General features: G+C 47.4%; 1 protein-coding gene across 2 annotated transcripts in view; it reads right to left on the bottom strand.

The window, feature by feature from the left end:
- LOC123755217 (integrin alpha-4) overlaps nt 1–25,000 on the bottom strand; it is a 194,279-nt gene that overhangs the window by 49,392 nt on the left and 119,887 nt on the right. For both annotated transcript variants that reach the window (XM_069327620.1, XM_069327619.1), the window contains exons 18-20: nt 24,861–25,000; nt 21,806–21,881; nt 4,316–4,435 (exon numbers count right to left, since the gene is read on the bottom strand). The exon at nt 24,861–25,000 is cut by the window's right edge and continues 42 nt beyond it. In XM_069327620.1, coding sequence (XP_069183721.1) covers nt 4,316–4,435; nt 21,806–21,881; nt 24,861–25,000 — 336 coding nt within the window. The remainder of the gene's footprint in view (nt 1–4,315; nt 4,436–21,805; nt 21,882–24,860) is intronic.

The following is a 25,000-nucleotide window of genomic DNA, read 5'->3' as shown; positions in this document are numbered from 1 at the left end:
CTGGCTCCACACCCAGTTGCTGGCTCCACACCCAGTTGCTGGCTCCACACCCAGTTGCTGGCTCCACATCCAGTTGCTGGCTCCACATCCAGTTGCTGGCTCCACACCCAGGTGTTGGCTCCACACCCAGGTGCTGGCTCCACACCCAGTTGCTGGCTCCACACCCAGTTGATGCCTCCACACCCAGTTGATGCCTCCACACCCAGTTGTTGGCAGTTGCTTGGCCATGACCCAGTGTGTTTGCCCACCTCTATAGAATAATGCACACTTTAACTCTCCCAACCGAGTTGAAATGGAAGGGGTCCCAGCGGTCGGGCAGGACTCCACAAGACTTGAGGTTATCTTGAGGTTATCTTGAGATGATTTCGGGGCTTTAGTGTCCCCGCGGCCCGGTCCTCGACCAGGCCTCCATCCCCAGGAAGCAGCCCGTGACAACTGACTAACACCCAGGTACCTATTTTAATGCTAGGCAACAGGGGCATAGGGTGAAAGAAACTCTGCCCATTGTTTCTCGCCGGTGCCTGGGATCGAATCCAGGACCACAGGATCACAAGTCCAGCGTGCTGTCCGCTCGGCCGACCGACTCCCCTGGTGCCAACAGGTGCCAACAACTACCCCTAAAAGAGGTTTTTGCCGAGTATGCAGCAAAAACACCGCCATAAACTCCAACGGTGGTGTCATCCGCTTTCACACCTTCAACGAGGAAAGATGCAGTGGTTCCCACCAGCCTCCGAAGGGAAGCAATGGCCAGCTGCCATTAACAGTTAGGGAAGAGACTCCCATTAACCTAATCTCATCTGAGAACCTCACCCAAGCGATCATAGTGACGTCTGCTAGAACATTACCAAACATCCCAAAAGCAGCCCGCCCAAATGCAGCAGCCAAACTCTGTAATCTTCTGAAAAGGGTCAATGATGCCCCGGAAAACATTCAAGCGTGGCATAATGTCCTTCTGTTTGGCAATGTATGCCTCACCGTCCCTCCAAGGAGGGACAAATCACTTGCTTCCTCGGTCCTGAGGGCGATAAATGACTACCCAAGGGGGGACAACCTAGTTCGCCTGCCTCTCCGAGCAAAACACATCCACCGCAGAAATGGTAACAACAACATACCGGAAACGTACAAAATCAGAGCACAAATCACCAAGAAAATTGAAGAGGGAAATACCGTAAGTGCTATTAGAGTCCTCACCAGTGACGAGAAACTTGCTCCTCGAAACTCAGCCACAGCACGGGCCCTGCAAAGCAAGCACCCACCCAGAGGCCCTCAAGGCGACAACATCGTTCCGCCATCAGCCGACACCATTTCAGATCCATTAATCGTTGGTGAATCTGAGGTCTACAAAGCAGCCCTTTCTTTTCCACCTGGGTCAGCAGGAGGCTTTACAGGGTTAAAACCCCAACATATCAAGCAAATGTTAAATCCTGCGGTTGGTGATGCTGCACAAGATCTTCTTATGAAACTCACAAGGTTCGTCAACATGTGCCTGGCTGGTGATATACCTGAGGTCATCAGGCCTCTCTTTTTTGGTGCCTCCCTCTGTGCTCTCAAAAAGAAGGACGAAGGAATCAGGCCAATCGCTGTTGGCAACACTCTCCGACGCCTGATTGCCAAGGCTGCTACGAGGGTAGTCAGCCAGCAAGCGGCTGAATTGCTGAAATCAATCCAGCTAGGATTTGGAATCCCCCAAGGCTGTGAAGCGGCTGCCCATGCAGCACGAGCATACATCACCAACATTTCTGATGAAAAGGCCCTGCTCAAACTGGACTTTAAGAATGCCTTCAACATGGTAAGAAGAGATGCAGTACTTTGTGCCGTACATCGCCATTTCCGGCCCCTCTACCCGTTCATACTATCGTGCTACAGTGGTGAGTCAAAACGGCTCTTTGGTGAACATGAAATTAGATCATGTGAAGGTGTTCAGCAAGGTGATCCTCTTGCTCCCCTTCTTTTCTGCTTAGTCTTAAAAGAAATCACCGAAAGCTTGTCCAGCGAGTTCAACATCTGGTTTTTGGATGATGGCACTATAGCTGGCACCGTAGACCACCTCTTGTCAGATATCAGGAAAATAAGGGAGCAAGAAGTAAGCCTGGGTCTTGTCCTGAACCCTTCCAAGTGTGAAGTAGTCTCCTCCAACCCAGACATCGTAGCTAGAATAGGGTCTGCCTTGCCTGGAGCCCCATGTCATTAGGGCCGAGAACAGCACCCTCCTTGGAGCTCCCCCTCGGGTCTAACGCCATTGAGGATATCCTCGACAAGAAAATCGCAGACCTTAGGAGGATGGAAGACAGAATAGGTGACATCGATGCCCACGATGCTTTTTATCTCCTCACCAAATGCCTATCCCTTCCGAGGCTAACCTACTTTCTGAGGTGTGCCCCATCTTACGACAACCGAAAGCTTGAAGAGTATGACCTCTTACTGAAGACCATGCTGGAAAAAGTTGTTAACCTCTCCCTCAACGAATGCCAGTGGAAACAAGCCACTCTTCCTGTCAGGCTCGGTGGCTTGGGTGTCCGCACCGCCACCCAAATTGCTGTCCCAGGTACCCTGTCTTCCTCCTCACCATCAGATGACCTGGTTAAGGAAATTCTACCTGACACCCAGAGTGATGTAGCGGGGATACAGGACCCCCACTGCACGGAATGCGACACGAAATGGGGTGCCATGACAGATCCAGCACTCAGACCAGCCATGCCGAAAGCCAAGAAACAATCCAGTTGGGACAGCCCCATTGTAGACAAAGAAGCCACAGCTTTGCTGGAGGCAGCAACAACCCCCAGTGATCGTGCACGCCTCACAGCTGTGCAGGCTCCCCATGCAGGGGACTTCCTTCTGGCAGTCCCCATGTCTGCGACAGGCACACGTCTTGATCCGCAGGAGCTCCGAGCGTATTGCAGTCGCTCTCCGCTTTGCTGCCCCTATCCACACTGTTCACAGGTATATTTGCAGTGAAGCAGATGCTGACGAATATGGATTGCATGGCCTGCACTGTGGAAAATCGGGTGGTTGGCACACTAGACACGACGAAGTCAACGACATCATTAAAATAAGCCTTGCCTCTGCTCAGTGTCCAGCGGAGAGAGAGCCCCGCAACCTACTGAACCGTGACTCTGTTAGCTTTGCCGGCCGACCAGACGGAATTACACTGCGTCCGTGGAAGGGTGGCAGACAGTTGGCATGGGACTATACTTGCGTATCCACCCTGGCAACGACATACATCACCCTCTCTTCCGGCACAGCAGGAGCCGCAGCGACACACAGAAAAACAAAAGTCAGTCAAGCACAGGCAATTAGATCAACGGTACAACTGCGTTCCAATAGGGTCTGAGACCCTAGGCCCATGGGGTGAGAGTGCAAGAAGGTTTCTTAAGGATCTTGGTTCCAAGCTCATTGACGCCACAAGAGACCCTAGAGCGGCAAGTTTTCTCTTTCAGCGCCTCAGTGTCGCGATCCAGAAGGGGAATGCCCGCTGCATCCTCGGTTCCTGCCCGGCGTCAGAGGAGTTCGAGGAAATCTACAGCCTCTAGGAAGCGAACTTTTTCTTGTATCCTCTTAATGTTCATTTTTTGTATAAAATCAGATATGTAACTATATAACCTTGCATAATAAAGTGTACACCAAAATAAAAAACAGGGGGGTGGTAGGAGAAGCGAACACTCTTTCGTATTCAGAGTTAAATGGCAAGTTTTTCCCTGAATGCTCTGTGTTCCCTTCTCTGAGGCTGTGGGTCCCTATAATTGCACCAGTGGTGGTACCCCCCCTATATATATATATATATATATATATATATATATATATATATATATATATATATATATATATATATATATATATATATATATATATATATATATATATATATAATAAAATTATATGGCTGGGGTTTGGACTACCTAATACCTCCAGGCTCAAGTGGCTCCTTGGGGAAGCCGAAAATCTCATTTGGATACCAGTTGTGTAATCTTTGAGATCCTCTCTTATTGTGGGTGTTCAGTAGCTCAGTGGTTAATGATCATACTCGCCTCCTGGAGTACTGACTGACACCGTTATGATGGTGTCAAAGATGTCAGATCAGTTCATCGTACACTTATCATACTCGTCTGTCTGTATTACGATTCAGGATGATCGTAAACCTTCCAATCCAGCGTTCCACTGAGTCACTTCTCCCTCAATGGAATCTTTGGTAAATCTGACACTTTGACATTAAAGCTCTGATGTCTTTCTGCTCCGGCGTCGGCACCATGGAGGATGTTTAGGAACTTGACACTATCTTGTGAGGAAGAAGGTGCTAAACAGTCCTCTAGATACTCACCAGAAGCTTTGTGAGGGTGCCGAAGGTGACGTTGGCTTCACCTGAGGGAGGAGAGTACGCCAGAGGCACCAATACCTCCACCACCACACTCGTCACTCCCGTCACACCGCTGTTCTCCGCCTGAATAATGTGGTACACACGTATTATAACACTGTAATACAGTACAATGTGGCACACAAGTATTACAACACACTATAATACAGTACAATGAAGTACACACACGTATTACAACACACTGTGGCTCTGCTGATAAGGAAGGACTGGAGCTTTGAAGAGATGGAAATTCCGGGCTGCGACGGATTCAGAGATTACATAACAGGAACTATGACAATGGGTGGACCTAAGATAATAGTGGCAGTCATTTACAACCCTCCGTTAAATGACAGAAGACCCAGACAAGAGTTCGAAAGAAACAACATGGCTACCATTAACATAATAGAGAGAGCAGCTTCAGTTGCTTGCAGGAATAGATCCAGACTCTTAATCATGGGCGATTTCAACCATGGAAAGATAGACTGGGTGAATGGGGACCCACATGGAGGTGAAGACACATGGAGATCTAAACTTTTGGAAGTGAGTACAAGGAACTTTCTGAGCCAACATGTCAAGGGACCCACAAGAATGAGAGTAAATGTCGAACCAGCTAGACTCGACCTGATATTCACCTTAAATGACTCAGAAATAAGGGAAGACAAATATGAAGCCCCCATAGGAATGACTGACCACAGTGTATTGATATTTGAGTATTTGGTAGAAGTAGTGATAACCTATCCAAGGATGGGATTGGAAGGAAAAAGGCTAAATTACCGAAGAGGAAAATATGATGAGATGAGGAACTTCCTAATGGGAATACCATGGGAAACAGAACTCAGAGAAAAGACTCTATACGATATGATGGATTATGTCACTCAGAAGTGTCAGGATGCTGCAGACAGGTTTATCCCAGTCCAAAAAGTGAAAAATGAAAAGCAACAGAAGAATCCGTGGTTCAACCAGGAATGTGCAGCAGCGAAGCAATTGAGTAAAAGAACATGGCGAAACTACAGGAACAACAGGATACAAGAGAGCAGGGAGAGATACCAGAGGGCCTGAAATGAGTACATCAGAGTGAGGAGAGACAGTATGAAAATAACATCGTGAGTAAAGTTAAGACCCAACCAACACTGCTCCACAGGCCACATCAGGAGGAAAACAACAGTGAAGGAACAAGTGATGAAACTGAGAAAAGGGGAGAACAGATACATAGAGAACGACAAAGAGGTGTGTAAAGAACTCAACAAGAGATTCCAGGAGGTCTTCACAATAGAACAAGGAGAGGTCCCTGCACTAAATGAGGAGGCAAACCAAACAACCTTGAAGGAATTTTACCTCACCAGTGATGAGGTCAAAAAGGAATTTGTTGGAGCTGAATGTGTCAAAGGCTGTTGGGCCTGACAGAATCTCACCGTGGATTCTAAAAGAAGGTACAGAAGCACTAAGTGTGCCACTCTCTATGGTGTATAACAGGTCACTGGAAATGGGAAACCTTCCAGAAAGCTGGAAGACAGCTAATGTAGTCACAATTTAAAAAAGGGTGACAGGCAAGAGGCACTGAACTACAGGCCAATTTCCCTAACTTCTATACCATGCAAGGTGATGGAGAAGATTGTGAGGAAAAGGCTCGTAGAGCATCTGGAGGGAAATAGCTTTGTAACACACCACCAGTGTGTTACAAAGGTTCAGAGGTTCAGAGATGGTAAATCGTGCCTCGCAGGCCTGATAGAATTCTATGACCAAGCAACACAAATTAGGCAGGAAAGAAAAGGGTGGGCAGACTGCATTTTCTTGGGCTGTCAGAAAGCCTTTGACACAGTACCTCACAAAAGGCTGTTACAAAAGTTGGAGCAGCAGGCAGGAGTAAAAGGGAAGGTGCTCCAGTGGATAAGGAAGTATCTAAGCAATAGGAAACAGCGAGTAACGGTGAGGGGAAAGGCATCAGAGTGGCGAGATGTCACCAGCGGGGTTCCACAGGGCTCTGTTCTCGGATCCATCCTGTTTCTAGTATATGTAAACGACCTTCCAGAGGGTATAGACTCATTCCTTCTCAATGTTTGCTGATGATGCAAAAATTATGAGAAGAATCAAAACAGATGAAGATAGACAGAGACTACAGGACGACCTGGACAAACTGGAGGAATGGTCTAGAAAATGGCTGCTAAAGTTCAACTCAGGAAAGTGTAAAGTAATGAAATTAGGCGAAGGGAGCAGAAGGCTGAACACAAGGTACCATCTGGGAGGTGAAATCCTGCAAGAGTCAAATAGAGAGAAAGATCTGGGGGTCGATATCACACCGAACCTGTCCCCAGAGGCCCACATCAAAAGAATATCATCAGCGGCATATGCTAGACTGGCCAATATAAGAACTGCCTTTAGAAACTTGTTTAAGGAATCGTTCAGGACCCTGTATACCACCTATGTAAGACCAATCCTGGAGTATGCAGCTCCTGCATGAAGTCCATACCTAGTTAAACACAAGACGAAGTTAGAAAAGATTCAGACGTATGTCACCAGACTGGTCCCGGAACTGAGAGGAATGAGCAACGAGGAAAGACTAAGTGAGCTGAACCTCACAACCCTGGAAAACAGAAGGGTAAGGGGAGACATGATAACCACATACAAAATTCTCAGGGGAATTGACAGGGTGGACAAAGACAAACTCTTTAGCACGGGAGGAACACGAACAAGGGGGCACAGGTGGAAACTTAGTACCCAGATTAGCCACAGAGACGTTAGAAAGATTTTTTTTCAGTGTCAGGGTAGTTAACAAATGGAATGCATTAAGTAGTGTTGTGGTGGAGGCTGACTCCATACACAGTTTCAAATATAGATATGATAGAGCCCAATAGGCTCAGGAATCTGTACACCAGTTGATTGACAGTTGAGAGGAGGGACCAAAGAGCCAGAGCTCAACCCCCGCAAACACAACTAGGTGAGTACACTATAATACAGTACAACGTGGTACACACACGTATTGCAACACACTCGTATTACAACACACACACACATAGGGCAACCCGTCCTCGACTCAAGTCCATTACATCCAGCGGTCGACCCCACAGACGCATTCATAAATTTTAACATGCTGTTCATTCAAAACGGGAATTTTCTCAAGTATAAATTAATATTATAATATATTGGCATATTGTGCATATATAGGCATAGGATAGGTTAGGTTAGGTGTTTAGGTTCTGTTGGGGATTATTTGTATTTGTAGTACGTGGGTGAAGCATTTATAGCGTTGCGATTCGAACAAAATTCGTCAGTGAAGCACTTGTTCCGGATATGTTCGAACGTCAGCAGTTGTGAGTCGTGTGTAAACCGCTTTTCATTCATAAACAGGGGGTTTGGTGGGTGCATGGAATCACTTTTGAATCTTTGTTTGGAGGACGAGCTGCGTAATTCTGAGGCGCGGGTTCGATTTCCGCACGAGGCAGAAACAAGTGGGCAAAGTTTCTTTCTCCCTGAATGCCCCTGTTACCTAGCAATAAATAGGTACCTGGAAGTTAGTCAGCTGTCACGGGCTGCTTCCTGGGGTGTGTGTGGTGTGGGGAAAAAGAGTAGTTAGTAAACAATTGATTGACAGTTGAGAGGCAGGCCGAAAGACCAAAGCTCAACCCCCGCAAGCACAACTAGGTGAACACACTATAATACAGCAGCCCGTCCTCCAAACAAAGATCCAAAAGTGATTCCATGCACCCGCCAAACCCCCTGTTTATGAATGAAAAGCGGTTTACACACGACTCACAACTGCTGACGTTCGAACATATCCGGAACAAGTGTTTCACTGACGAATTTTGTTCGAATCACAACGCTATAAATGCTTCACCCACGAACTACAAATACAAATAATCGCCAACAGAACTTAAACACCTAACCTAACCTAACCTATGCCTATATATGCACAATATGCTAATATATTATAATATTAATTTATACCTGAGAAAATTCCCGTTTTGAATGAACAGCATGTTAAAATTTATGAATGCGTCTGTGGGGTCGACCGCTGGATGTAATGGACTTGAGTCGAGGACGGGTTGAATACAGTACAATGTGGTACTGTATTATAGTACGTATTACAAGACACTATAATACAGTACAATGTGGTACACACACGTATTACAACACACTATACTACAGTACAATGTGGTACACACACGTATTACAACACACTATACTACAGTACAATGTGGTACACACACGTATTACAACACACTATAATACAGTACAATGTGGTACACACACATATTACAACACACTATACTACAGTACAATGTGGTACACACACGTATTACAACACACTATACTACAGTACAATGTGGTACACACACGTATTACAACACACTATACTACAGTACAATGTGGTACACACACACGTATTACAACACACTATACTACAGTACAATGTGGTACACACACGTATTACAACACACTATAATACAGTACAATGTGGTACACACACGTATTACAACACACTATAATACAGTACAATGTGGTACACACACACGTATTACAACACACTATAATACAGTACAATGTGGTACACACACACGTATTACAACACACTATAATACAGTACAATGTGGTACACACACGTATTACAACACACTATAATACAGTACAATGTGGTACACACACACGTATTACAACACACTATAATACAGTACAATGTGGTACACACACACGTATTACAACACACTATACTACAGTACAATGTGGTACACACACGTATTACAACACACTATACTACAGTACAATGTGGTACACACACGTATTACAACACACTATACTACAGTACAATGTGGTACACACACGTATTACAACACACTATACTACAGTACAATGTGGTACACACACGTATTACAACACACTATAACACTTTATCTCCGAAAGTTCTTCATCGGTTGCTTTGAAATTTTGACACAACGTTCAATTTGAATACGTGCGTGTTTTTATATATCTAATATATACATGCCACACCTGTGACAGGTAAAAAGATGCTTTTTTTTTAAACAGCGCCATCTGTTGTATGTAACAGCAACACACACACATACTAAATATGTTACGATTCCATTTCAATGTTTCCGATTGTATTGATAAATTGAATTTTCATAGATCATTTGGGAACGCATTGGAAGAGGGAGTGGGGTATGGTGGGGGAGGACGAGGAGACAGTGGAGGGGCGGATGGTGGGGACAGGGAAGGTTGCCGTGGCTCAGCAACGCACGGATGCATTACTGAGCCACAGCAACGCGTGGCCGGGTACAGCTAGTTGTATAATGAAACACAACACAGTAATATAGCAATACAACACAACCGAAAACAATACAGACCAATACAACACAAATTATTATAATTCAAAATACGATTACTTACATTGTTTATAATATTATTATTACCATGATCAACGTTACTACAGCGGCCTCTACCTCCCTGACCGTTACTACAGCGGCCTCTACCTCCCTGACCGTTACTACAGCGGCCTCTACCTCCCTGACCGTTATTACCTGCGCTAACACCCCCCCCCTAGTCCCTGCTGTTATTATTGTTAACACCAGCATCAAAGTAATTAACACAACCTTGACATCCATAACATATACGGTGTGATCCCTCAAGAGTTCTGAGCTGTATAACGCCAAACTCTTGGGAGCAGGACGACGACCAGGGACGGGAGAATATGGTTTCATCGTTGGTGAGTTTATAGTTGTTACACAGGGAGCCGGTCGGCCGAGCGGACAGCACACTGGACTTGTGATCCTGTGGTCCCGGGTTCGATCCTGGGCGTCGGCGAGAAACAATGGACAGAGTTTCTTTCACCCTATGCCCCTGTTACCTAGCAGTAAAATAGGTACTTGGGACTTAGTCAGCTGTCACGGGCTGCTTCCTGGGGGTGGAGGCCTGGTCGAGGACCGGGCCGCGGGGACACTAAAAAAAAAAGCCCCGAAACCATCTCAAGATAACCTCAAGATAACACACTCTCTCAACCACCCAGGTAACGCCACTCTCGTCTTTTCCACATGATAATTGGATGCAATGATTGCCTGCATCCTGAAGCCGTGACGCCCCTCCGTGTTGCGTGATGTTGCAAGTTATTATAACACTCCTCACATTGACCAATCTCAAGCACTCTAGTGAAGACATCTTTCTCTGCTGCAGGTTTAGGTTAATTTCTGTAGGCATTGTGGAGTAGATGTTTCTCATGCAACAAGGCCTTAATTAATTTCTTCACAATCCTGGTGCTTTCTTGTGGTGATGCCAGGTGACTCACACCCAGACGGTAGAGTACACCAGGTGTTTGTAGGCAGCCCACCTGGGCTGTGTCAGCACCACCAGCCCACCTGGGCTGTGTCAGCACCAGCAGCCCACCTGGGCTGTGTCAGCACCACCAGCCCACCTGGGCTGTGTCAGCACCAGCAGCCCACCTGGGCTGTGTCAGCACCAGCAGCCCACCTGGGCTGTGTCAGCACCACCAGCCCACCTGGGCTGTGTCAGCACCAGGTGGGCTGTCCGCAGACACAAACAATGCTCTCTTCTGGCATGTTAGGGATTCTAATCATCCTATTGATTGGTCTTCCTCCAAAATAATCTTTTCTGCTCCTACTCTACACAGACGCCGTCTTGTCGAATCGGCTCTGATACACAAACACCCAACATGAACCTGAGTCCTGGCTTTGTTGCTGTTGATTCTTCCCTGTCACAATATATACTATAATGTTCTAAACTTTCTAACAAATGTGACCTTACATAAGCCTACTTTCTTTTTCTCTTTCTTTTTATTTCACTTATTTTCTCTTACGTACTCCTATTATTACACCCTTTATTACACCTTACCTTCCGTATCATTTTAGCTTGCTATCTGCCTCTAAGATTTCCATTTCCTCATCTGTCTCATGCCTACTTAATGCCCGTGCCTCCCTCGTCTCACACAGCCCCTCTCCTGTGCCAGCTAAGTCCACTACGAGCTCACCATAGCCTGTGCTACTTGGAACTTTTTGTTCCAAGTAGCGAATCTTAAACAACAACAACTACCTCGTCTCATCACAATCGACTTGATAATAATTCAGGACGGACCGAAACGTCGTCGTTTCTTCAATTTCTAGTGTGTGGTTTGGTTAACTTTACTAATGTTCAAATTTCTTGTTAAATGCAGCCTTTAAGTTTTGAATGGAGGTGGCTTCCTGAACTAATACTTCAGTGCATTACACTTGGTATCTACCTGTGTGGGGTACTAGTATTTCTTTACCTTTTATCCCCTCATTTGCGTTTCCAGTTTCAACTAATATCATCATATTTTATTTTATCTAAATTTAAAGAGGTTATCTTTGTCCTCCTTGACTATTCCCTTCATCATCTTTTATGTTGTAATCATATATACTCTGTTTCTTCTATGTTTGTGAGATCTAGTTCTATTAGCAAATCCTTATAGCTTAACTTTTTGCAATGATTATACATGTAAGTAATTATCAAAAGAAGGCACCAAACCGGGAAGACTATGTAGCACCATCAAATGTGCAGGATAATCAGAGGGCGCTAAATATGACCAAAGATGCCAATACGAGAACAGAAACGCATAAGGCGAACGATATCAAAAGTGTCCGAGAACCAAGAATACTATCGAGGGACAAGCGACCGTGGGGGACAGTCGAAAAACAAGACACTCGCTCGTCCCTGAAGTCGGGACATTCAACAAGGATATGCACGACCGTAAGAGGGACAATGCAATTTGGACAATAAGGAGCAGGGCGGCGCTCCATCAAGTGGCTATGAATTAAGCGAGTATGGCCAATATGCAACCTCGCCAGAGCCGTTTCCCATCGCCAGTTACGGTGGTAGGAGGACAGCCACGAAGAAACACAACTCTTAAGAGTATGCAGTTTATTTCCAGTGACAGAAGACCAAAAAGCCTGCCAATGGGTAAGGATGGAGGAATGGATAACCGGGTAAAAATCTGAATAAGTAATATCTTTACATGAGACTGGAACAAGAGCGGACAGCTTCCCTGGCGGCAGCATCCACATGCTTATTTAAAGAGACACCAATTTGGCTGGGAACCCAACAAAACTCAACCGACTTAAATTTATTGTGAATAAGAAACAGCCAATGCTGGATCTCGACAACCACTGGATGAACCAGATTAAAGGACCCGAGAGCCATGTAGGGCACTTCGAGAGTCAACAACAACTACAAAGGAAGATTGACAACGAGAAAGCAGAAGACGAAGAGCATAGAGAATTGCATAAAGTTCCGCTGTGAAGATGCTAGTCTCCGGAGGTAAGCGACACATATAAGTGCAATCAGGAAAAACAACAGAGTCGCCTACACCGTCCTGCAGACTTAGACCCATCGGTGAAGACAGAAACGGAGCGGGAGTGAGAAGAAAAGTGCACAAGGAAAAGGCGTTTTAGAACCGTAGAAGGGGTAAAAGCTTTAGTGATGTGGGTCAAGGATGTACAAAATGCGGAAGGGGGGACTCTCCACGGAGACAAAGAAGGAACAACACAAAGTGAAATATTAGAAATACGAACTGAAAGAGTATCCTGTAAGCGAGATAATCGAACAGAAAGAGGGAGGTGGTGAAGAGGAACCGCAGGAGGGGCAAAAGTCAAAGCACGACAGAGGCGAGAGTAAGGATGCTGCAAGGACCGTGCAAGATAGCGAAGACAGTAGCGATCACGACAGGTCCTGGAGAGACAGGAAGCCAGTGTCAACATACAAGCTAAGGACGGGAGTCGAACGAAAGGCACCATAACTGAGACACAACCCAGTATGGTGCAAAGCATCAAGACAGCGAAGAGTAGAAGGAGAAGCAGACGAGTAAGCAGGGCAACCATAATCGAGCTTAGACAGGATGAGAGAGGAATGTAAAGTGAGTAGAGTGCGCCTATCTGCCCCCCAAGAGGTACGGGACAATACCCGAAGGAGGGTAAGAGCCTTAGAGCATTCAACACTGGAGGTAAGAGATATGGGGTGACCAAGACAAACGAGTGTCAAAAATCAACCCCAAAAGCTTAGTGGAATCCTTGTACACAATGGGGTGACCATAAAGCGACAAAGAAGGACGAAGAATGACACGCTTCCGAGTAAAAGTCATAGCACAAGTCTTAGATGTAGAGAACCTGAAGCCATAATCGGTGGCCCAAGACGACACGGCATCAATCGCAAGTTGAAGCCAGCGTTGAAGGAGAGGTGAATCATCACCCTGACAGCAAAGGTTAAGATCGTCGACATAGAGAGCGGAGAAGACGCCTGAAGGAAGAGAGGAAAGAACACCATTGAGGGCAACCAGAAAAGAGTAGTGCTCAGAACACTACCCTGGGGCACACCTTCTTATTGCTGAAAAGAGGCAGAGAGAGCGGTACCAAGCCTCACCCGACAGGAACGACGAGAGAGGAAGCTGCAGAGAAAGAGATGGAGATGACCACGAAGGCCAAAAGAATGAAGTTGGGATAGAATATGATATCGCCAAGTTGTGTCGTAAGCCTTCTCCAGGTAAAAAAGGACGGCATCAATGGAGGTCTTCGCAGCAAATACAGTACGAATATAGACTTCCAAGTTCACTAGGACATCTGTTATGCTGTGGCATTTGCGGAAACCAAATTGAGAAGGGGAGAGATGGTGATGGTGTTCTAAGAACCACATCAGACGAACGTTCCCCATACATTCAAAGAGTTTGCAGACACACCTTGTGAAGGCAATAGGGCGAAAGTCCTCAGGGGATGTGCCCAGAGACCCTGGTTTGCGAACAGGGAGGACAACGACATCGAGTCAATCTTCAGGGACTGACGACGACTCCCAGAGCCGATTACACAGACTCAGTAAATACCGAGACGTGCAAGGAGGGAGATGGCGAAGCATCTCATAATGAATGCCATCGGAGCCCGCCACTGTAGAACCACAGAGGGCCAGGGTAGACCGAAGTTCAGAGAGACAGAGGGCATCGTTATAGGGAAGGCGAAGATGAGTAGAGAAATCCAAAGGACAAGATTCAAGGACAGGTTTATGAAGAAGGAAAGATTGGGGAAGTTGAAAACCAGAGCTAACAGAAGAAAAATGGGAACTCAGTTTGGTAGTGACCTGCAACGGGTCCGCCACAAGAGTACCATGGAGGTGAAGGACCGGTGACACATCGGGAACGAACTTACCCGCTATCTTGCGGATACGCTTCTAGATCTGCGGTAGAGGAGTTTCGGACTTAATGGTGGAGACATAAGATGCCCAACATTCACGTTTAGCCGTACGGATGGCCCTACGGGCCACCGCACTCGCCATCCGAAATAAAAGAAAAGAATCGGCCGCCAGCCGGCGGCGGTGTCTCTTGCAGGCTGCACGCTTACAGCGGACAGCCCGAGAACAGTCTGAATTAAACTTTGGAACGCACTTCTGTGGGCCCCGAGAGGAAGAGCGAGAAATAGAGCGGAGGGCAGCGTCGAAGACGGTGTCATGAAAAAGGAGGAGAGAGCGAGAGAGAGGCAGAAGGGAGAGGTCAGAGAGAGCAGCGCTGAGGGTAAAGACGTCCCAGTTCGCTTTCGCAAACTGCCACCTAGGTAAGGAGAGGGGAGGGTGAAAAGAGAAAAGGTAACAAGGATGGGGAAATGGTCACTGCCATGGAGGTCATCAAGAACCTGCCACGTGAAATCTAAGAAAAGAGAAGACGAGCAAAGAGAAAGATCAAGACAGGAAAGGGTGCGAGTCCGAGAGTCCAAATGTGAGGGCTCACCAGAATTCAGAAGAGACAGGGAAGAAGAAAGGATGAACGGCTCAAGAAGGCGACCTGGGTGTTCGTCAGAACATCACCCCAAAGGGAATGGCGACAATTGAAATCACCTAGCGGGAGCACAGGCTCCGACAAGGAGTCCAGTAGGTGTTTCAGATCGGGAAGAGAAAGCGGGACACTCGGCGAGAGATAAATGGAACAAACGGTGTACTATTTCCTCACAAAGATAGGAGCAGCAGAACAATGGAGAGGCAAAGGAAAAAGTAAAGGGACAAAGGGAACATCAGAGCGAATCAAAAGAGCAGAAGAGTTAGGAGCCCCAGCAACTTTCCTTTCTTCCCCCCCCCCCCAGGGGGGAGGGAAGAGAAAGGAATAGCCACGAAAGCGTCCAGGACGAGCACCAATCATTGGCTCCTGGAGACAGACACAAAGGGGCAAAAACCGCGAAATCAGAAGCTGGATTTCAAGGAAATTGGCGTAATAACCACGAACGTTCCATTGAAGAATAGACATTGACGAGAAGAGAAAGGACAGCAACAGAGAACAACGAAGAAACAAAGGCGAAAAGGGAACACAGCACGTTAAAGAAGCGCAGGATCAGGGTTAGGGTCAGCGAAGTCAGGGTTAGGGGGCATGGGTAAACTGAGTAAGGAGGACAGAAGGTAGCTAGAGGACCGACCAGAGGCGGACGAGTAGGGTCCGGAGGAGGAAGAGGGGGGATAACAGAAGGTGAAGGACAGCAGCAGGAGGAGCAGAGACCAGGGAATGCACCTCAGCAAGGGCACCAACTGAGAGAGAAGCGGGGGCCAAAGAGACCTCCATAGCAAGAACAGGGGGCGTAACCACCGAAACGGGAGGGGACGGAGCGAGAGAGTCAGAAGCTGGGGACGAGGAAGAAAGCGAAGCCTTTTTACCTGCCAAGGTAGGAGGAAGGAGAGGAGCCAGGCCTACGCTTTTGACTCAAAGAGACAGGTGTCCCAGCAACTACTTACCGGGCAACAGATTCCAGCGTCTCAACAGGTGAAGCTGAACGAGAGCATACACGACGGACGGTGGGAGAGCGATGGACATCAGCCCGGACAGACAGGTCGTATGGAGAGCCAATAGACGGAGGAGAAGGATGGGAAGGAGGATCGGAGGGAGACGAGAAAGAAGACACAGGAGACATGACAGACCGGACAGAAAGAAGGGGAACCCCAGACAGAGGACCAAGAGGGGGACCCTTCGGAACAGAACTCGAAGGAATAGAGGAGAGGGCGGTGGGCGTATCAGGGTCCAAGGACTGGAAACGGTTTTGAGTCAGAGGAAGGTGGGAAGGACGAGGAGAGGAAGAGCGCAACACGCGAGCATGAGAGACGTTAGCATAAGATGGGAGCCGGCGAACTTGGCGCCTCGCCTCAGGAAAAGACAAACGCTTTTAGTGCTTCAAGTTGAGGACGGCTGCCTCAAGCTTGTAATGTATACACGCTCGGGAGAAGGTAGGGTGGGCCTCACCGCAAATGAGGCAGCGAGCCTGGGGAGAAGTGCACTCCGACTTAGAGTGACCTTCGCCCACACACAAAGGACAGAGAGAGAGAGAGTTCCAGAGCAGAGGAGGGCACCATGCCCAAACCTCCAGCACCTATTACAGAGCCGAGTAGAGGGAATGTACTCCTGCACAGAGCACCTGGCACCAGCAAGAATGACAGAGGGCGGAAGGGTCTTACCATTAAAGGTAATCTTCACAACCTGAAGGGGCTGACGTGTCTACCTAGAGGACAGAATGGCCCTGGGCTTCGAGGATATGCCGAATATCATCGTGGCAGTCCTGCAGATTCTGAACACCGGTTTCAATATGGGGAGGAAGGAGAGTAGTGACAACACTGGCATTCAACCGAAAGTTCTTGGAGACCCGAACAGGGGTTTTGCCAAGGCAGGATAAGGCAGCCAAGCGAGTGGCTGCATCCTGAGAAGGAGCAGCAATGACACTGTGTACCCAGACGGGTGGGGTTGAAGGTGACAGAGGCATCTACGGAATCAACAAGATGCCTATGGAGGGAGAAATCGTCAGGAGGCATAGAATCAAGAGGGAGGAGATCAAAGTATTTGGCCCACGAAGCGGGACCAAACAAGGCTTGATACGCAACAGTATGGGAAGGAATCGAGCGAGTGCGGCCGTTGCGTGAACGGCGTTGAGAACCCCCAGAGAAAGAGAGGTTAAAAGGCGCAGTGGTCACAACGAGAGACTGAGCAGTGCCAGGGGACGAGGTGGTCACCACTGGGGGCTTGGGGCTCGACCCAACCGCAGAGGAGGGAGGGGAGCTGGGGGGAATAGTCAGGAGTGTCAAAGGAGGAGCAAGGTAGGGACCCAATGCAGCGGGGGCTACAGAGCCTGGTCTTCCAATACAGTCCGACTCGGGGGCTTGGTCGCCCATTCCACGAGCCTGAGAGGGTACAAGAGGAACATTCATAGACATGAATACGAAAAGAAACACTTTCATTCGCGAATATGCCCCCACACCCACCATGGAGCCACAATTTGAGGCAGGACACCCAACAAGAACCTATCGCCGATCATGCCGGAGCCCCCTAGGGATGCGTCGTGAGTATAAGCCCCACAAATGCCACCTTAAGAACCGTCAGTCCGTTGAGGTCGGGTTCAGTGATGAAAGAGGGATTGACAAGAAAAGGTTTCCTTCACTCGATACGTTGGGTACTACAGTTCTACGGGTGCAAGAATATGCCTCCTCAAACACCCGGGCTTCAAAACAAAAGAAGGCCAAAAGAATGAGCAAAACAGGCACAAGGTCAGCAGGAAATGACAACGAGAAAAGAGAAGAGGGGGAGAAAAACGAAACATAAGGAAAGGGAAAAGGCGTCCAGCAAAATTTCTGAGGACAGCAACAGGAGCAGAAGGGTATAAAAGGACAGTGGACCACTCCAAGGAGCATCACATTCTGACAGTCGCCCACCAAGCCCCCCTCACGGCAGCAACGAGCTTGACAGGGAATGGGAATGACTATACAAACATATGTTTTTTGAATTGTTTTATTATGATTTACTTGGTGTGGGTTCCATGCTAGTGCTGCATATTCCAGTACTAGTCCAACAAATGTCGTGGATATGGTCTTGAAGGCATACTGACTTAGGGTTTATATGATGTTCTAATATTTGGCTGCATCTCATATGATGCTGGTGTTACCTAGTTTATATGTGCCTCCAGTGTTACTCTTGGAATATTCTATCCACACTCAAACATCTCTTTTTTCCAACTGCTGAAGTTGTCTTCTTCCTTGCAGTGTAAATGCCTCCTGGTCAACTTTCTCGTGTACCCACTTTTATTATCTTACACTTGTTGGTATAGAATTCCAGCAATCATATAATTCTCTACGTCTGTTAGAGGGGAATTGTCAGCAGAAAGCGCCAAGCCATTACCACTATATAGCACTTGGAAAGGATCAAGATAAGGATTTGGGATGGGACGGAGGGAAGGAATGGTGCTCAACCGTTTGAACAGTCGGGGATTTAACGCCGACCTGCATGAAGAGACCGTCGGGAGTTGCGTGGTGACCACCAGCCAGGTCGGACGTTCCTGAGGTCTCTCCGCTCCTGGCTAGTGTTTACGTTGGGTGATTGCTGGTTTGCTCTGCTGGTGGTGGTTTGCCACTGACAGGGTAACGTTTGACTTAGCCATGGGGACTTCTCGCCCTCCAGTGAAGAGGACATTGTCGGCTGGTCTGGCATTTGCGGTGCCGGTGGACCATCCGTTGATTGGTGGACGTGCTACATGTGTAGGTATCGGACCTGGTGGGCATCCAGCTGCTTCAGGGCAACCGTGCTGTGGTCAAGTTCCATCCCCAGGCTGCCTTTCAGGCGTTTCTCCGGCGGTGTGAGGGGCGTGTTTACCCTCTCCCTGATACTAGTGTCACCTTGACGTCTGTGGCAGTGTACAGTGCTCCCTTCGAATTTCAGGACGACTTTTAAACTTCCTGTTTTGGACGATTTGAGACAGTGTTAAGTATTCGATGGAACATGGTCCTTGCCGGGCACTGTGCTGGTATGCTTGACAGCGCCCGCACCCTGACAATGTCGCTGAAGTGTAGTGTACCGTCGTCGATGTCCGTGTTGGGTTACACACTCCACTGCCTGTATCGGGGGCAGTCGCGCACCTGTTATAGGTGTGGTCACGAGGGGTCATCTGGCTGTGGCGTGCAATGTGAGAGTGACTGGTAGGGTGCATGTTTTTCGTGCGGAGGATTTTCCGCCCCTGATGCGTTCTGACTGTTCTGAAGACGGAGTGGGTGCTGTGCCTGAGGCGCCTGATTGCCTGTCTGCTGCTCCGCCTGTTGAGACGAGTTCTACGGCCTGCGTGACACGTCTGGTAACTGCTGTGGCCCCTGGGGTTGTTGAGCCGGTGTGTGTAGGTGTCGGGCCGTCGCCTGCGCAGCGTGTAGTGCAGGATGTCCTTGTGGAGGTCCATATCCAGCCCCTGCCTGTGGATGTGATACCGGCTCCAGGGGACGCAGGTTCTGCTGTTTTAGAAGGGGGCCTTCGGAAGGGGGAGTTGCCTGCCATGCTTGTGTGTGTGTTGGCGACTGTAATTCTGCTACCTTTGTCCCTTTGCAGAAGCGTGCGCGTCGGTATTCTGAGGCTGTTTCCCTGGATAATGTGGACAGTGTGGGCGATGTGGCCTCTGTGAACTCTTCGGACTGTGCGGATGTGGCCTGCGTGGATGTGAAGATGGTGGCCATGCCTGCAGAGGGGTACAACCCCCCCCCCCCGCAGTGGGGGATTCCCCCTGATGATCGGGACCTCGTTGTGGTCTTGCAGAAAGATGTGCGCCGGCACAGGGCCTCGGCTCCTGTGCCCTGTGGCGGGGTCAGTGCTGCACCTTCCATCCCCTGCGGTTCCCCCTTCCTTTGTTGCCCCGGTTTGGGGGAAGCCTAGTCCCAGCTGCCGGGGTTGTGATCTGTGAGGGTCAGGTGTTGGGCCCTTATCGGGATGCTTGGGTGCTTCCGATCCCGTGGTGCTCATCCACTCTCTGGGTGTCGCGGGTGAAGGAGTTTGTTTATAGGGGGCCGTATAAGATGTCTCAGCCGAAGGCATCGCCTGGTAGCCGGGCTTCCCCTGACACGTGGGTGATCTGGGACGCGTACTGCTTGCGCTTTCCGATATACAAGTTCCCGAAGAAATATTAGTAGACGTCTTGCGCACAATGCTACTCCGTGCATGGATCAGCTGCCACCGTGACCTCGACATCTCGCCCTGCGGTGCGGCAAGTCTCCCTCTAACCTCCACCTCTGTTTTTGTCGCCACTCCTCTATCTACGACCCGGCGCTACTAACACTTTTGACTTTCTTCTCCTCCTCAACGTCATCGCCTCTCCCAACATCTGTCCTGGTGCAGTCATCGGGAGGGTAAACCCTTCATGCAAACTGCACCTACTCTCAAGAAGAAGAGACCGTTGCTCTACCATACAACCCAAGTCGTTAGATACCATTCCTTCCCCTCCGTCCCATCCCAAATCCTTATCCTGATCCCTTCCAAGTGCTATATAGTAATAATGGCTTGGCGCTTTCTGTTGAAAATTCCCTCCCTAACATGAGTGGGCAAATAAGTAGTTGCTGGAATTCAATACCACCAAGTGTAAGATAATTGACATACTTCCACTCCAAGAGTATGTCAGTCCTTGAACTCCCAGTAGTCCTTTGCTGTTACATTCCTCTTAAGGCTGCATCATCTGCAAACATTGGCATGATCGAGCTCACTCCCTCGGATCAGCTGTTCACATAAATTAAGAACAGTAGCAGTCGCAGGACCGAGTCTTGTTGGACCCCGCTTGTTACATTCCTTTATTCCGAAACCACCTCTTTGACTGTGACTCTTTGCTGTCTGTCCGTAAGGTACACCGTTACATAGTTTACTGTATTCTTAGTTATACCAGCCTGCTTCACCATGTATACTAATCTTTCACGAGGTACAGTGTCAAATGAATTTATATAATCTTGGTAGGTACAGTCTACTAAGCTTTCTTTTTCCTATCTTATCTTGGTAACCCTGTTGCACACTCAATCAAGTCTGAGTGTGCAACAGAGTTACTATTGCCATGACTTTCCCTCTCCATAACCATGTTGCTCTTTTGTTGCAAGTCTGGTGCTCTTCACATGCTCCTCCATTTTCAACCTGATTACTTTCTCCAGCAGTTTATACTTGTTACTTACTCTTGCTTTTAATTTAGTGTCTTTTGTCTCCTCTTTTGAATATTGGAACTACATTTTTTCTTCTAGAATTTTGGGAGATTTACTGTTTTGAATGTTTTATTTAATATTTTTGACAGTGGGTAACAAAGTACTTCTACAGCCTTCTTCAGAAGCCTTGGTAAGATTAAGTTTATTCGCACTGATCTTATCATATTTAGTACCTCCAGGTGTTACCGACCTCTTTTACATTCATTACAACTTTTATCCATTGTTACTTCCTACATTTTATCATTCAATCTTGGTGTCTATTTTAATCATGGACAATGGTTAGGACTAAGGTAAACATGTTTGTTGGTCTGTTAGGTATTTTGGTGTCCTTAATAACTATAGATCTTAAGACCAATACCAAACTTGCTAATGTTCAGAAAATTATTGTCGTTGCCTTTGTAATCCTCTAGAAACTGAAAGGCACCAAATCTTCAGGCTGGCCAGTATAATGTACTGTAGTTGCTTCGACCTGACTATATATATAACCTCAAAGGTGTTTTCCTGTGACCTGACCTTAAATGTGACCTCAGAGTTGACCTTCGGAGCCGGGATGTTGGGGTCGTAGAAGTAATATTCCACATCAGCATACCTGGGAAAATATATCATAATCATCAATACCATTATTGTAATCATGAAATACTCATACTCCGCATAAGTAAAACAGAAACAAGTAACAAGTAACACTTAATGGGCCACCTAGAGACTGAGGGCACGCACAGGAATATCCCTGCAACAAAAAATATGAAATGTTTATTATTATTTTTGAAAACAATAAGTACAAGTCATGACTAGGGTTCGAACTTGAACACTGGGTACTTACAAACACACGCCCTAAACTACGACATGCTAAAACGGTATGTAACTTGGAATTCAACTGAATCCTCAAGGATTCCAGAGTCATTTCCTGATCCCAAATCAAGTGTTTATACATTACCCACAATCCTAGAGGATTCAGTTTAATTCCAGAATACATCACTGTTGTAGCATATCGTGATTTGTGGTTTATGGCGTGTGTTTTGGAGAACACAGTGTGCCCTTTCCAGTCCCCCTCATGGCTCCTAATGACTTTCTCATTGATAAACCACTTTAATGTGACATACGTTGCATTTAGAGTGAAGCGCTTGAGTTAGAAGACGTTTCACCAGAGAGTATGTGGGTACTGTGTAAGACACTCACATGGTACCCAGAGAGTATGTGGGTACTGTGTAAGACACTCACATGGGACCCAGAGAGTATGTGGGTACTGTGTAAGACACTCACATGGGACCCAGAGAGTATGTGGGTACTGTGTAAGACACTCACATGGGACCCAGAGAGTATGTGGGTACTGTGTAAGACACTCACATGGGACCCAGAGAGTATGTGGGTACTGTGTAAGACACTCACATGGGACCCAGAGAGTATGTGGGTACTGTGTAAGACACTCACATGGGACCCAGAGAGTATGTGGGTACTGTGTAAGACACTCACATGGGACCCAGAGAGTATGTGGGTACTGTGTAAGACACTCACATGGGACCCAGAGAGTATGTGGGTACTGTGTAAGACAATCACATGGGACCCAGAGAGTATGTGGGTACTGTGTAAGACAATCACATGGGACCCAGAGAGTATGTGGGTACTGTGTAAGACAATCACATGGGACCAGAAAGTGCCTCAGGAGCTCTAGATAATTCAGTTGAATCTTAGAATACATTACTTTTGTAGCATATCGTGGGCTAGTTGTCTAGAGTGTGCTTGGGAATACCTAGCGTGCAGATTCCATTTCTTATCATGACTCGTATTGATTTTCTTATGATGCCTCACCTTAATGTGATTTCATTGTGCAATATTACTAAATATTATCATTATCGATATTGAGAAATATCCGATGGAGCCGTGATCTAGATTCGAACCAAGCGCTGAGTATTCAAAGAAGTTCTCATTGACACATTATGTCAGTGTGATTCCTCTGTGTATTACTATTATTATTATTGATAAAATCAGTATGAGGCATGTGACACATCAGATTCATATGATTTCACTGTGTATAGTTATTAATATTACAAATATTATCAGTATGAGTAGTGCTAAGAGTAGTACTTAATAGTTTGATTATTATAATCGTTATTTAAATTTATTTATTTATTATGATGTGTTTATGTTAATCAGTCATAAATTCATCCACTCACACATTTATATAACTCCTCACTAACAACCTTTTCCCCATACCACAAACACAAGGTACTTCACCCCACACAACCACACACACCAGAAGGTACTTCACCCACACAACCACACACACCAGAAGGTACTTTAACCCACACAACCACACACACCAGAAGGTACTTTAACCCACACTACCACACACACCAGAAGGTACTTCACCCACACAACCACACACACCAGAAGGTACTTCACCCACACTACCAAACACACCAGAAGGTACTTCACCCACACTACCAAACACACCAGAAGGTACTTCACCCACACTACCACACACACCAGAAGGTACTTCACCCACACAACCACACACACCAGAAGGTACTTCACCCACACTACCACACACACCAGAAGGTACTTCACCCACACTACCAAACACACCAGAAGGTACTTCACCCACACTACCACACACACCAGAAGGTACTTCACCCACACTACCACACACACCAGAAGGTACTTTACCCACACTACCACACACACCAGAAGGTACTTCACCCACACTACCACACACACCAGAAGGTACTTCACCCACACTACCACACACACCAGAAGGTACTTCACCCACACAACCACACACACCAGAAGGTACTTCACCCACACTACCACACACACCAGAAGGTACTTCACCCACACTACCACACACACCAGAAGGTACTTCACCCACACTACCAAACACACCAGAAGGTACTTCACCCACACAACCACACACACCAGAAGGTACTTCACCCACACTACCACACACACCAGAAGGTACTTCACCCACACTACCACACACACCAGAAGGTACTTCACCCACACTACCAAACACACCAGAAGGTACTTCACCCACACTACCACACACACCAGAAGGTACTTCACCCACACTACCACACACACCAGAAGGTACTTCACCCACACTACCACACACACCAGAAGGTACTTCACCCACACTACCACACACACCAGAAGGTACTTCACCCACACTACCAAACACACCAGAAGGTACTTCACCCACACAACCACACACACCAGAAGGTACTTCACCCACACAACCACACACACCAGAAGGTACTTAACCCACACTACCACACACACCAGAAGGTACTTCACCCACAATACCACACACACCAGAAGGTACTTCACCCACACTACCACACACACCAGAAGGTACTTCACCACACTACCACACACACCAGAAGGTACTTCACCCACACTACCACACACACCAGAAGGTACTTCACCACACTACCACACACACCAGAAGGTACTCTCTGCAGTCTACAATTTCCCATCATGTGTGAGCTGGACCGTGTACATATACCCCTCAAGTGACAGCTGCCCAACGTATAGTTATCAGTCAAGTAACAGCTACACCGTGAACACTTACCCCTCAAGGGAGAGTTGTACGTCGTATGAAAGAGGAAGTGGAAGACTCAAGGTCTGAGGATATGTTCCGGTTGCTCCAGCCTCCACCTTAACCTCCACCATCTTAGCTGGTCCTCCAACACTCATCCCCAACACCCCCTT

The sequence above is a fragment of the Procambarus clarkii genome, chromosome 20 (assembly GCF_040958095.1).
Source record: "Procambarus clarkii isolate CNS0578487 chromosome 20, FALCON_Pclarkii_2.0, whole genome shotgun sequence".
In the NCBI taxonomy this organism is placed as follows: Eukaryota; Metazoa; Arthropoda; class Malacostraca; order Decapoda; family Cambaridae; genus Procambarus; species Procambarus clarkii.
Note: the sequence above shows the minus strand (reverse complement) of the source record. Positions and strands in the feature narration are given on the sequence as shown.